The sequence below is a fragment of the Nycticebus coucang genome, chromosome 3 (genome assembly GCF_027406575.1).
Source record: "Nycticebus coucang isolate mNycCou1 chromosome 3, mNycCou1.pri, whole genome shotgun sequence".
NCBI lineage: Eukaryota > Metazoa > Chordata > Mammalia > Primates > Lorisidae > Nycticebus > Nycticebus coucang.
In genome coordinates this window covers 3,074,460-3,089,018 of record NC_069782.1, presented here as the reverse complement: position 1 = coordinate 3,089,018, position 14,559 = coordinate 3,074,460, and the positions used below count along the sequence as shown (strand labels likewise).

General features: G+C 48.9%; 1 protein-coding gene across 2 annotated transcripts in view; it reads right to left on the bottom strand.

Annotated features, from left to right (window-relative positions):
* Nucleotides 1–14,559, bottom strand: part of CERK (ceramide kinase) — a 39,378-nt gene that overhangs the window by 14,763 nt on the left and 10,056 nt on the right. For both annotated transcript variants that reach the window (XM_053584523.1, XM_053584522.1), the window contains 3 exons: nt 6,691–6,804; nt 6,285–6,407; nt 1,924–2,049 (listed from right to left, as the gene is read on the bottom strand). In XM_053584523.1, coding sequence (XP_053440498.1) covers nt 1,924–2,049; nt 6,285–6,407; nt 6,691–6,804 — 363 coding nt within the window. The remainder of the gene's footprint in view (nt 1–1,923; nt 2,050–6,284; nt 6,408–6,690; nt 6,805–14,559) is intronic.

Below are 14,559 nucleotides of genomic sequence, written 5' to 3'. Positions count from 1 at the left end.
CTGTAGAATGTACCAAAATATAGTAAGGAGATATAGTGGTCTGTAGTCTCCATTCCCCACAGAAATTTCTACTACGATTCTACTGTACACACAATTTTGTATCCTTGTTACCCGTTGTATCACACTGTTTTTCTTTTCTTTCTTTTTTTTTTTTTTTTTTGAGAGAGAGCCTCAAGCTGTTGCCCTGGGTAGAGTGCTGTGGCCTCACATAGCTCACAGCAACCTCCAACTCCAGGGCTCAAGTGGTTCTCCTGCCTCTGCCTCCCAAGCAGCTGGGACTACAGGTGCCTGCCACAACGCCCAGCTATTTTTTGGTTGTAGCCGTCGTTGTTTGGCGGGCCCGGACTGGATTTGAACTCGCCAGCTCAGGTGTATGTGGCTGGCACCTTAGCGGCTTGAGCCACAGGTGCCGAGCCAATATCACACTTTTGTATCATTGAAAACTCTTTATGGGCGGCGCCTGTGGCTCAGTGAGTAGGGCGCCGGCCCCATATGCCGAGGGTGGCGGGTGCAAACCCAGCCCCGGCCAAACTGCAACAAAAAAATAGCCGGGCGTTGTGGTGGGCGCCTGTAGTCCCAGCTGCTTGGGAGGCTGAGGCAAAAGAATCGCGTAAGGCCGAGAGTTAGAGGTTGCTGTGAGCCGTGGCTACAGCAAAAAAAAAAGAACACTTGAAAGTGCTACATAACATTCTTTCTGATTCGCCACAATTGCAGACATGTATCTCCTGTCTGGGACACTGAGAGCGTCTGATACTTTGCTGTCTCATTGCATGAGAAGGGTGCACAATTGCAGACGTCTGTCTCTTGTCTGGGGCACTGAGTGTGTCTGACGCTTTGCTATCTCCCTGCGTGAGAAGGGTGACAACAGACGTCTGTGTGTCTCAGGCTCTGTGCACACCTGTGTTCCTACGAAAGTTTAGAAAACAAAATATTGGGGAAAAAACCCTGCATTTTTTAGGCTTCGACCCAAATTGCCAGGTGATTTTTTTTTTTTGTCTTTTTTTTTTTTTTTTTTAGACAGAGTCTCACTTTATTAACCCAGCTAAAGTTCAGGGGGCGTTATCATAGGTCACAACAACGTCAAACTCCTGGGCTTAAGCGAGCCTCCTGCCTCAGCCTCCCATAGCTGGGACTCCAGACACATGCCACACCTGGTTAGTTTTCTGGTTTTGCTCAGGCTGGTCTTGAACCCCTGAGCTCAAGCGATCCTCCCACAGTGCTAGCATCACAGGCATGAGCTGCTGCACCCAGCTGCCAGGTGATTTCAATATGGTCTCACGAAACTGTCAAACACTGACAGACGAGAGAACTCACTCTCCCTGTGCCTCCCTGCACCTGGCAGTGGTGACTGAAAACCCGGAGTTAGGTTTCTAATGACGATCACTTGCTGCTGAGATGACTTCTCAGGCCTATTAATCCCTTGTGCCTCTTCTGTCCATGATCTTGTTCTTTTACCTTCCTGGTGTTTTTCTTGAGTGCTTAATGTGCTAAGACTTGGCTGGAAAGACCGCATCCTTTATTTTGTATTCCTCCCATTTCTGTATGTTTTAAGCTCTATTCTGTTTAAAATAACCTTACTGTGGCGCCCATTGTTCAGTGGTTAGGGCACTGGCCACATACCCCGGGGCTGGTGGGTTCACACCAGGCCTGGGCCAGCTAAACAACAATGACAACTGTTAACAAAAAATAGCCGGGTGTTGGGCACCTGTAGTCTCAGCTACTTGGAAGGCTGAGGCAAGAGAATCACTAAGGCCCAAGAGTTTGAGCTGGCTGTGACCTGTGACGCCATGGCACTCTACCAAGGGTGACATAGTGAGACTTTGTCTCAAAAATAAAATAAAATAATATAAAATAACTGGATAAAAACCTCCTCTTGGACTACATTCAAATCACTCCCACATCTCACACGGCACTGTGCCTTACCGATTATTTCCGTGGTGATGGAGGCCAGTGTGAACAGCGGTGCCACCTTCCGTTCATAGATCCTCTTGCCCTTCCCTTTCCCTCCAAATGGGTTGATAAACACCAGCAGGTGCTTCGGCCTTGATGCTGCAAGACGACAGCGACAAGTGAATCTCAAGGAAAACTGCGGAGCCAAAGCCACGAACTGCAACTGGACAGAACGCAAACCGCCGCTACCAATGCTTAGCATTGTCTGATAAAAAGCATTTGTAAATCTTAAAGAACAGGGATAAAGAGTTTCCTAATCTATGAAAACAGAAAAGCAACAGGCCATCAAAATGGGCGGGGCCTTGCACATCTGCTGGATTCGAGGAAAGTCCCAGAAATTTAGAATTCTGACTGAGGGCCGGGCATGGTGGCTCACACCTGTAATCCTAGCACTCTGGGAGGCCGAGGCGGGTGGATTGCCTGAGTTCACAGGTTCAAGACCAGCCTGAGCAAGAGCGAGACCCCTGTCTCTAAAAATAGCGAGGCATTGTGATGGGCACCTGTAGTCCCAGCTGCTCGGGAGGCTGAGGCAAGAGAATCGCTTGAGCCCAAGAATTTGAGGTTGCTATGAGCTGTGACACCACTGCACTCTACAGAGGATGCAAAGTGAGACTGTGCCCAAAAAAAAAGAAATAATTCTGATTGAGAAAAATCCACTCTCAGGAGCCTCAGATAAAAACTCTAGAAGGTGGCAGCCTCATTGTTCTGTGTATGAAAGGGGCAAGTTTGTAGAGAAGATGAGTGGGACAGATGTGCAGACAGGAGCATCAGGACAGACAGGTGGAGAAGAGGGAGCTCGACAGGGAGACGCACAGACAGGCGGCAGACAGAGACCAAGCCAAACCCCCGTGGTTAGGATTCCTGAGGATTCCCTACTTCTTTTTTCTTTTCTTTCTTTTTTTTTTTTTTGCAGTTTTGGCCGGGGCTGGGTTTGAATCGGCCACCTCCGGCATATGGGGCCGGCGCCCTACTCCTTTGAGCCACAGGCACCGCCCAGGATCCCCTATTTTTTATACCAACTTCCACATTTCTGTTTTGGTCAGTTCAAGTTACTGTGCTACTTAAAAAGTAAGACAAACTGAACTAGTAAGTAAGGGGAACAAGAAGGCACGTGCCCAGGGAAACTGAAAGCCTCCGTACACACAGAAGCATCATTGACCACAGGCAGGGAGAGGAGGCCACCCAGGTGTCCGACAGCTGGCGGCTAAGCAAAATGTGGGCTGCCATACACCGGAACATTCTTCAGTCGTGAAGATGAACCTCAGACACACGACCCAAGACAGCGTGCCGAGGGCTAGAGCCGTGCATGGGAGAGTCTGGGTCACAGGGTGACTCCTTCAGGTGATGTTCCAGAGTAGGTGAGACTGGCCTGGTGCCACCCGGGCAGGACTGCAGGAAAACTGGGCGCCGGGCGTCTCTCCAGGCTTGGGCTGCTCAGGTGTGCATGCTTCAAAGCTCACTGCCTGAAACTTAGGATTTGTCCACTTCACAGAATCCTACCATTTTCTGAGGTAAAACAAATTCTGCCTCAGAATTATAAACAAATACTGCTCACTAGTAGTGTGGGTGCAGTGTGAACACGTGTGCCTGGGGGCCTGCCACTGACTCTGAAATGCTGCAAAAACCAGGACCAACGAACATGAGGACAGACGGACGGCACGTGCAGACAGCTGCAGGCCCAGGTGGCGAGCGTGAGAATGTGTACTGCAACTTTCCTGTGTGTCTGAAAATGTTTATAATAAGATTTTGGGGGAAATAATGTGATAGAGAAAAACACTAAAGCCAAAAGTTGGTTCTTTGAAAAGATTCATAAGGGCGGCGCCTGTGGCTCAAGGAGTAGGGCCCCAGTCCCATATGTCGGAGGTGGTGCGTTCAAACCTAGCCCTGGCCAAAAACCAAAAAAAAAAAAAAAAAAAAAAAGAAAAGATTCATAAAATGGATAAATCTCTAATAAAATTGGGATTTAGGAAAAGGGAAAACCACAAGCTGCCAATATAAACAATGAGGGGGACACCACCTGTGAGTACAGATGCTCCAGGGCAAATGAAAGTGTGTCCTCGTGAGTGTAGAGACGTGGATGAGACGGATAAACGGGGTTTATCAAGGATGTCAGAAGGAACAGAAAATCTCAATAGCAGGTGTCTGATAAAGAGACGGAAGCCATCAATAAAAACCTTCCCACAAAGAGACGCCCAGACGATTTCACCACTGAATTGTTTCACAAAGTTAAGGAAAAAAGGCCCCGATTCTTGCAGAGAACAGAAAAAGAAGGGCACTCCGTGTAAGGCCAGTGCGGCCTCCAGGGCAAATGAGACCAGAACGTTCTCAGCAGGGAGGTCACAGGCTTATTCCACCCCTGCATCAAAGTGCGAAAATCCTAAACCAAGTATCAGCGAGTCAAACCCAGCGCTACACAAAACGCCTCCTGCTCTTGTGACCAGGAGGGGCTTGTTCAAAAGGTTGTAACAATGAGGAATCAATGTAATTCAACGTATTAACTCAAGAAAGATTATCTAATCATCTCAACAGATGCAGAAATAGCATTTATCAAATTCAATTCCCCTTTTTGATTAAAAAAAAAAAAGCAAAACTCTCAGAAAACTAGGATTAGAAGGGAATTCCCTTAATCTCATTTTTAAAATCTATTAAAAGGATGAATTAAAAGGATGATCCCCTGTGATCATGACTCAGGCGAGGATGCCATCGTCTCTGCTCTGGGCTCCCAACGGGGCAATAATGTAAGAACGAGAAATAAAAGGAGAGGAGCTGAAACTGTAGAAATGGGGCTGTCATTATGCACAGCTGACATGATCGTGTTTGGCCCAAATCTGGAAGAATCATCAAACTATTAGCATTAATAAGGGAGCTTAGCAAGGTCACTGGATTCAAGGCAAAATACATAATCTTATTAAATTTCTATTCACAAACAATACAACATAAAAGACAAAGTGGTGGTGCCACAGTGAGCAGGGGAAAGTCTTTCCCATGAACGGCAGGGGTTCAGGGGATATTTATATGTCAACAAAATGAACCTTAACCCCTCACCTCATACCATATGCAAAGATCAATTCCAAATGGGTTGTTCATATAAACTGAAAGGTGAGGCAATAAAGCCTGGAGAATAAAACATCTTGATTACCTTGGAGTAGACAGAGAAGTCTGAGATAAGACACAATCTTACCATAAAGTTAAAAAAAGCATAAAAATAAAGTAATCATCAAGAAAAGATAAATAGAGCAATATGAAGAATGCCTGTTCATCAAAAGACCCCAAGAAACGCCACTGCACTGTAGCCCCAGCTACAGAGCAAAACCCTATCTCCAAAACAAATGAAACACGCCACAGATTAAACACGCCACAGAGCTGCAATTCGTAAATTCAAGAGCAGATTCAGATCCAACAGAGGTACAGAATGGCTGTGTGTCATTAAGAAAAAGACAAATGAACAGAAAAAGGGCCAAAAGCCCACCCCAGGGAGAACCAAAAATGTGCTGTTTTGCCCGAGCTGAAGCTGATACAAGGGAATACCTTCTTCAAAAAAATTAAAACTCATTTTTTTGATGTCTATGCCAAATTAACTCAGAGAGACATCGAACTAACAGAAAGCATGCCGCTTCGATTTTGTAGACCGTGTATTAAGATTACAACAAACAACATGAACAGTGTTATTAGATACACAACAAAAAACAATATAACCCACCAATTTTTTTTTTTTTTTTTTTAAGAGATGGGGTCTCATCTGTCACCCAGGTTAGAGGTCAGTGGCTCCATCCTGGCTCACTGCAGCCTCCAACTGCGGGCTCAAGAGAGCCTCCTGCTCAGCCTCCCGAGCAGCTGGGACTCCAGGGGCATGCCCAGGCCCGGCACCCACCACATTTTAGGGGTGACAAACTCCCGCCATTCAGCACACAGTAACTAACCCCCAGGCTCTGGCTACGCTGCACACACATCCCAGACTGAGGGGCCCCACTCCTCCAGGTAGCTGTTCAGTCCCCACATTCACCTTGAATGCAGTAACTGTTACTATCCCCACTTCCAGAAAGAGAAACCGAGGCTCAGGAGGTCACCTGAACTGCCTAGGTCTCCCAGCACGTAATGTGGGGCTCAGACTCCATGCCAGAGTCAGGGTCTTCCTGCTAGGAAAGGGGAAGGCTGCAACTCGATGCTGGGTTGGGCTGGGAAGTGCACTTGGCGCTCACCCCGCTGATCTCCTGGTTAGTAAATGTTTTAAAGGTCAGACAGATTTCTCGTGTCCACCTTGGGCACGGCCAGCGTGGGAGAGAGGAAAGCTGTGAGGAACATCACCAAACCCCCCAGGCAGTAAACACACGTACTCAGCGTCTCCAGCATGGCCCTGAGGGTCTGCAGCCACAGGTGACACAGCGGCTCCTCTGGGCACCAGAACGTCACCTGTGCCCACTTCCAGCGGTGATGCCGCACTCTCTTCACGCAGTGCACTACATGGACACAAGCACACGTTAGTCCCTTGCCGGGGCGCAGGAGGGTGCTTCAGACGCACCGACCAGGGCCGGCTGCGAAGGCCGGGGGGCTCTCTGTTCTTCTATTTACTAACTTTCGAGGTATATTAGGAAAAACATCCCATTTTTCAGGTATTTTAAGCCATATAAAAATAATATGGAAAAAGGACAAGCATCAACCTAACTGTTAACCATACATGGGGTCTGTAAAGAGAAACCCGTCTGCACGGAAGGCAGGGAGCGCTGCGGGCAGGCCCGTCACCTGTGAACGCAGACGGCTTCTCCATTTTCTGCCACCTGCCGCCGCTGCCATTCTTCCGGTGAATGTCTGCTTCCTCCACGGCGATGATCTCAGCCACAGGCACGGAGCAGGCATCTGGAAAACACACAGCCTCGTGTCGAAAAGGTCGAGATCTGCTTTAGTATCTTCATAAGAAATCCAAAATTTAAAGGGAAGGTTACGTGTCACTTTTCAGCCGGAGCTAAATAACCACACGCAGCTCAGTGTTACCGGGTGGCAGGGTGTCCTGCCCAACAGAGGCAACAAATGTTATCTTTTCAACAATGTTATCTTTTTTTGATGCTCCATCCGAGCATCAAAAGCTTCTCTGGGCCAGCTACCATCTTAAATTTGGGAAAACACATTCATGACGTGGGCTCTGTCCTTGGGACAGAGTGTGGCTGGGAAACCTGAGTGGGAGGAGATACAACGGGGGCGGGCAGCAGAGGAGAGGCTGAGCACGTGGGAGTCGTGGCCCAGCCACGGCCGGGGTTCTGAAAAGGCCACGGCAGGTCCACGAGGATGGAGGAGGAGGAAGGGGGACTTGGAGGGACCTGGGGGGGGTCACAGCACTGAAACCCAGGGAAGGGCAGGCCCCACCCCAGCCACCACGGGCCACACATTAAAGGGAAGTTCTGGGCTGAAACGCAGCAGCCGTGGGAAGTGAAAAGTAGTGACCGAAGCCTCGGCCTGAAAAAGCTCCCCAGGACAGCAGAGAGGGCTGAGGACACAACACTGGTTTGAACGGGCTATGACCCAGGAGCTCACTGCTAGGGACTCACAAAGTATCTTTACATAGAAAAACGTTGTAATTTGTAGTTAGCATCCCAGGTTGGCTATAAAACTGGCAAGAGACCTAAAATAATACAGTTTTGTGATAGCTAAATAAAAAAAGAAGATTGCTGTCGTGTTTGCAGCAATGGAGTAGTAAGAACCCAGGAGGCGGGTCTACACGCTGCGCACACAGGGACAGGCTGGGGCCTCCGGCACCCTCAGAAGTGTGCCCAGCCCTCGAGGAAGTCAGCATCTTACCATCTTACAAACCAATCTCAAGATGTGTCTCTGACTTTGACAACTGTTAGTCACCGCCGAGATCTGCTCAAATCATACCACTCATTTGACACATCACAAATTCCGAAGTAGTAAGGAATGAAATCATAACGTTTTATTGGAATGTATAATCCACAAATACTTTGCTTGGCCTACAAAACAAGCATGTTCTCACAGACGCAGCTGGAGGCCACCTTCCCTCCCTGCTAGGCCATCAGAGCCCATCTCAAGGCACCGCCTCCCTAAATGGCCCCCACACCAGATCTGCCTCCCACTACCCACATAAAACATGCCCAGCAGACATGACACACACATACCACACACGCCATGTACCCACCAAGCACACCACACACACCCCCACACCCCATGTTTGCACTAACTATACCACACACACATTGCCATCACATTCCAGAAAAGCCACAGGCAAGAGTCATGAGTGAGCCTGGACCTCTGCTCACGCGCTCACTAGCTGCCTCTCTGCAGACCACTGTCGTCTGTTCGAAGCTTGCTGGGGACGCCCAGAGGTCTCTGCCTCTAGCAGTTTCTCCTTCCATTCTGTTCTATTTGCTTGATAGTGCTTGTTATGATCCACTAAACCTAAATTTATTTCATAATTGTGATTCACAGATGAAAAACCGTGTCGGCTATCAATCGGCTTTGGTGCCAGAAGGTCTGGGACTAAACTGGACCACACATAGCAGCCCCACTCCCCGCAGGGGGCCAGGGGTTTCCTGTGGTGTCAGGTGGGCTGCAAGTGTCCTCCAACGACACAGGTGCATGCATGTGTATGTAAATACACACCCAAACAGGGCCAAGGTCAAGGTGACGGGAACACATTGCTCAGCTGGGCCTCCCACAGCTGTCTACAAGCCCCAGGTGACTTGCATCTCTCAGGATGTACAGAAAGAACAAACACAAGTTCACTGTCAAGGGACAATGGTTGCCTGTGACTCTTCAGAAGCATGAGCTCCAATGTGAGAGGCAGTGAAGGGGAAGGGCCCTGCCCTGCCCACTAAGTGGTATGACGTGCAATCTACAGGGATCGCAGGTGACACTGAGGTCCAGGGAGGAAGCACTAGGCAGGCCCACCTCTGCACACCCAGCTAGAGGAAGAACCCCCAAGAGATTCAAAGTGGTAGTGAGTCCTAATTCCCCCTGCAGTTACACACAGCAGACAGATTTCCCTGCTGACACACCACTCAATAAACATTCGCTATGTGAACCTGTGATCTTCATTAAAAGTTAAAGATAAGTTCTTGCCTATGCAAAGACCAAAAACCAGTACCAGTCACAGCTGCCACAGACTGCCCAGAAATACCACGCAGTAACAAACTCACTTGAGAGAGGTCATGCTGTCTCTGTCCCCACCCTGCCCACTATGTTGGCCAGCATCACCTGGCAAATTAGTAACGAGCAGAACCTCAACAAGCCACCAGCAGCACGAGGCTGCAAGCCCCCCTCGACACCCAGCAGTATTTGCTGGGCACCGGCACAGCAGGCCCTCTGCTAGGACCGACACAGACAAGCTGCACCAGACGGCCACCTGGCCCCCTTCTACCCATAGACAATTCTGAGAGGTCAGGGGCCGGATTATGCAGCTTCATCTACAACTACAATATCAATTCAGAATAGGGCAAGGGCCACAGGAGGGGGCATACTAGAGGTGGCCTCAAAAGAAGGGAAGAACTTGGATTTCTAGTGAAAACGGGTGCATTTTTAGGACAAAATGTATCAACGGTCTCAACCTGCTTCTGAGCTCTCCTCAAGCACCACGTGTTTTCACCTATGGCATGAACGTCATTTAAGGGCGTTTTACTTCTATCAAAGTGCTCAGGACCCTGCTGGTATGAAGAGTCACGTCTCGCATGGGGCACACAGCAATCCTCCCTCACCTCTGAGCACAGCAGGCACCCTGCACGCTGTGAGAGCCACACCTGAGGGAATCCACCGCCCAGAGGTGAAGGAGAGTTCAGGGCTGTGTGAGCACCTGCTGCAGGCCCACAGGCCTTACTAGATGTTTCTACGTTACTTACATCTCATTCAAAAACACCCAACTCTCAAAAGACAGCTCCTTCTCAGCCCACGCCCCCACCTAAACCCAGAGAATTCTCAGTGATTTTTTTCCTTAATGAAAAACTGTCTTCTAACTTCATAATATATATGGTTACCCATGCAGATTATTAAAAGCCCAGAAATAAGCAGTCACTCCTGGAGGGGACACTCCCAAAGCCAGGGCCCCAGGCAGTGAGGCTGGGGCTGTCACACAGGATGAACTACGAGTCTGGATTTTTATGTGACATCTTCTGATTTTTTAAATGTTGGATACAATTTAAAAAGGGAAATAAAAACTCACTGTGCAAGTCAGACAGAGACATATCTGTGGCCAAATTTATCACGAGAGCCCTGAACCCACAGCCTCTGGCCAGGCTGACTGGAGTGATTCTGACCACCCTGGTGACAAAGGTAATCTCAGCTGTCACCACAGTCATTCCACCCAGCCCGCTGGACAGGTTTCTGCCCGAACCAGACCCAGGTTTCTGCCCGAACCAGACCCAGTCCCTTACTGACTCCTCCTGAGCCCCACAAGGCTACAGAGCCGCTACCACTCATGTTTCCTGACCTAGGACAAGGATGGCAAGGCCTGTCACATCTGTCATCCGCAGTGGACACCATTTCTATTAGAAAAATGATTGTCTCTATTTAATGGTCTATTTTAATAAAGAAATTTCTACTTGTAACCATTTCTTCTTAGTGGTTCATTTCAATAACAAAACACCATCATTTCAAATAAAATTTTAAGTATATCATAGCTGCCCCAAAGTTCATGGTGCTCAGATGAGACACCTGCCACCTGCCACCTGCCAATTATAACTCACTGTTACTTTACCCCATAAAATGTGAGGCCCAGGGAGGTGGCACGAGGCAAGCCCTCCTCTGCCCCTTGTCCGCGTGTATCAGTGGCTGCCCCAATATCTCTTCTTAATCCTGGGGTCACATTGCTGGTAAACAGTGTCCATTCCCCATGGAATCCACTTCCAGTGACACCAGCCAGGGGGATTCATGCTGTCCCACTCACAGCAGGGGCCAGGTTCATATAACCCAGTGGCCACCCAAGGTCCAGGGGCTTCTCGGTTGCCTGCACAGCCCTGAGTTTTCTTGGCCCTGCCAGCCCATGGCTTCTCAACACAGGACATTCTGTGGTCATCTATAACAGGCCTGGAGCTGAGGAATCGAATTTAGCTCCTCAGGTGATAGGGCAGTAGCATGTGACCAGTCCATTTCGCCTGTACACCCCACATGTTGATTTGCCCTTGGGACTGGGCTTTTCCTGTTAAGCCAGAAGGTCTTGGGGGACAGGGCAGAGCTAAGGAACCTATACGTCCCCAGTCTGTGGGTCCAGGAAACAGTCTGGCTGAGTCCTGGGCTTGCTTCTATGACACCAACAGAACCAAAGGCCACGGCAGCAGGCACTCCAACTCGGAGGACACCTGCCGCCTCCAACCCACGCTCACTCCTCAGGCCACGGGAAATTAGCCTTTCTGGCCTGGGGACAAGATGGGGGTCAGAGGATTCCAGGGACCATTCACTGCCTTGGGGCTACTGAGAGCTCGCCTCCCCCACCATCTGAGACAGACTCACCATCTGTGCACACTTGGGCTGGGCACTTGCTTTTAAAGCAGAAAAATTCTCCAAAGGATTTTAACAGGAGTCAGTCCGACAACATAATATTCCAAATGTCTAGGAAACAACCCGAAATTAATCAGTACATCAAGAACCAGGAAATACAATTCTCAAGGGAACAGACAATCAACAGATGTCAAACGTGAGGTAACCCAGATGTTGGTGTTATCAGATAAAAACTTAAATTAGCTGTTGTGGCTCTGCTCAGTGGGGCATAGTTGAACATTCTTAAAGAGAACAGAAACACAGAAGTTCTGGGGAGAGAGATAGAAACTACTGGAACCCAATGGAAAATTTGGAACTGAAAAGCACAGTATCTGAAATTTAAAAATCCCTAGATGGGCTCAGCAGAATGAATGGATAGAAGGTCAGTGAAGTGTGAAAACAGGCCAGCAGACACCATGCATCCTGAAGAGAAGAATGGGAAAAAACACCTCCAGATGCACAGAGCCGTCCACTTCTAAGGAGATGGACCATATGGACTTGTCCCCCCTCCTTTCAATGAAACCCTGGAAGTCACAGATGAAACAGACAACTCTGAGAGGTGCAGAGAGTGTGGGCAGGCTGCCAGGCCCGCACCCCAGAGGCAGCCGGTGCTGAGTCCCTGAATTTTCCTCTTGCCTCCGGCATTTTCAATTTGGAACTCAAGAAGCGTGCAACCCGGAAATGCCAACAGGCACAAACAGAAAGCCCACAAAAGCCTATTCTCTAGCCAAAGGCCGGGGGGAGGGGTGGCCTCACAACACAGAAAACTTGTAGACAATAGCTGCTTTACTCCAGCCAAACACCACAGAGAAGGCCAGCCCACTTCCCTCCCACCGCACCTGTGATGGCCGGCTGGGAGCCTAGGGTCCCATCCTCGAGAGGCTGCTGTGAGCGCCCTGACAACCAGGGTAATATGAGAGGAGGCCAAGCAGGGAGCTGCATTCTCATCCGTGCTTCCCTCAGCCTGGGTTCCCACCTCCACCCAGCAGGGACACGCAGTCCCCACCTCATCTGCCAAGGCTGGGAGGGACATGGACTCCTGCCTCACATGGGCATGACTGGCCCCCTTCTCCACTGTAGCAGTGCCAGAGAGAGCACGGCTAAAATACAAGTTAAGTAGCACCCAGAGCCTCAGAACATGCTACAAAATGTCCAGGTTTCAATCAAAAACCAGCTACCACACTGAGAACCAGGAAGATCTCCCAGTGAATGAAAAAAGACCTTGGGGGACGCTGAGATGCACCTGATCTGAGCGCAGCTCTGAGGAGGCCTCAGCAGCAAAGAAGAGCACACCTGGGACCAGTGTGACAGCAAAGAGAAGAGGTCAACGAAGAACTGGCAGTCATACAGAAGGAACAAACGGAAATCCCACACTGAAAAGGCAAAACCAGAATAGAGAGCAGTCGGGGAATTACGCTCCACGGCAAGATAGGGGGGACAAGGGCAGGAGTCAGAGAACTACGGGATAGAACAACAGAAAGTCCCTAATCTGAACAACAGAGAAAAACAGAGTTAAAAAAAAAATCCACAGAGCCTCAGGAACCTGTGGGATTACAAGAAAAGATCTAACATTCGTGTCAGTGGAGTCCCAGAGGGGAGGAGAAAGAAAGCAGGGCTGAAAAAATAAAAAATAATAAAAATAAAAAGACAGACAGAAAGAAAAGAACGGCTGAAAACTTCCCACATTTGGCAAAAGACATAAACCTATATATTCAACAAGAGAAACAGGACAGACAAGTGAGTGTGGGGAGACGTCCAGACGGTGGCGGTCACTGAGACGGCCAAGTCGGAACACGGCTGCGAGCGAAGGTGGGGCCCACGTCATCCTAGGCTGCCTGCTCACACACAAAATAGCATCAAAAGGCAGAAACCAGCTGTGTTCGAGAGAAAATTACAGGAGAAAAACTTGCACGAGGGAGCAGAGGTAAAAAATATTAGGAGTATTTTAAACACACAGAAGGTGCATCTTGTCAAGTTTCAAAGTTCCTTAAACACTAGTGTTTTAATTTCCTGAGGATAGACAGATGACCAGAAGTGGAATTGCTGGGTCAAAGGATGTATATTCTCTGCGATCTCAGAATGGTGCCAGATTACTTTCCAAAAACAGTCTAGCAGTTCTCACTCTGGTGCAGCACTCCTGCCATCTGGGAGCTTCGCTGGCACCGAGGGCCCTGCTGTGCCCGACACAGGATCCCCGGCGAGAGCACAGCTCACTGCAGCTCCCGTGGGGATGTACGTGGATGTTCATCAACCGTTTGGATTTTTTTCTTCTGTGAACTGGCCTGTAGAGAGCCACAGCCATTTCTTTAATGGGTGTCCATATTTTTCCTATCAACTTTTAAATAAGTTTAAAATTTAAAAAACAATTAACCCTTTCCCTATCATATTTGTTGCGAATATCACAACCATCTTTACAGTGCCTTACTAAAGAAAATTAAACGCTTCTTTTATTTAGTCAAATAACCTAGGGTTTTGTTTTTTCTGGATTCCATCTTGACTAGGAAGGGTTTTCCCATTCCAACACTTTAAATTTTCCTCTGTTTTCCTTTTTTTTTTGTAGAGACAGAGTCTCACTGTACCACCCTCGGTAGAGTGCCGTGGTGTCAGAGCTCACAGCAACCTCTAACTCTTGGGCTTACACGATTCTCTTGCCTCAGCCTCCTGAGTAGCTGGGACTACAGGCGCCCGCCACAACACCCAGCTATTTTTTTGTTGTTGTTGTTGCAGTTTGGCCAGGGCTGGGTTTGAACCCGCCACCCTCGGCATATGGGGCCGGCGCCCTACTCACTGAGCCACAGGCACCGCCCTTTCCTCTGTTTTCTTATAAGAACTTATTTTCATATGAAAATCTTTATGGCCAGGTGTGGTGGCTCACACCTGTAATCCTAGCGCCCTAGGAGGCTGAGGCAGGCAGATCGCTGGAGCTCAGGAGTTTGAGATCAATCTAAGCAAGAGCGTGACCCTCGTTTCTAACAAAATAGCCAGGTGTTGTGGGGGCTCCTGTAGCCCAGCTCCCAGGGAGGCTGAGACAAGAGAATCACTTTGAACCCAAGAGGTTGAGGTTGCTGTGAGCTGTGACACCACAGCACTCTACTGAGGGCAACAGAGTTAAGACTGTGTATCAAAAAAAAAAAA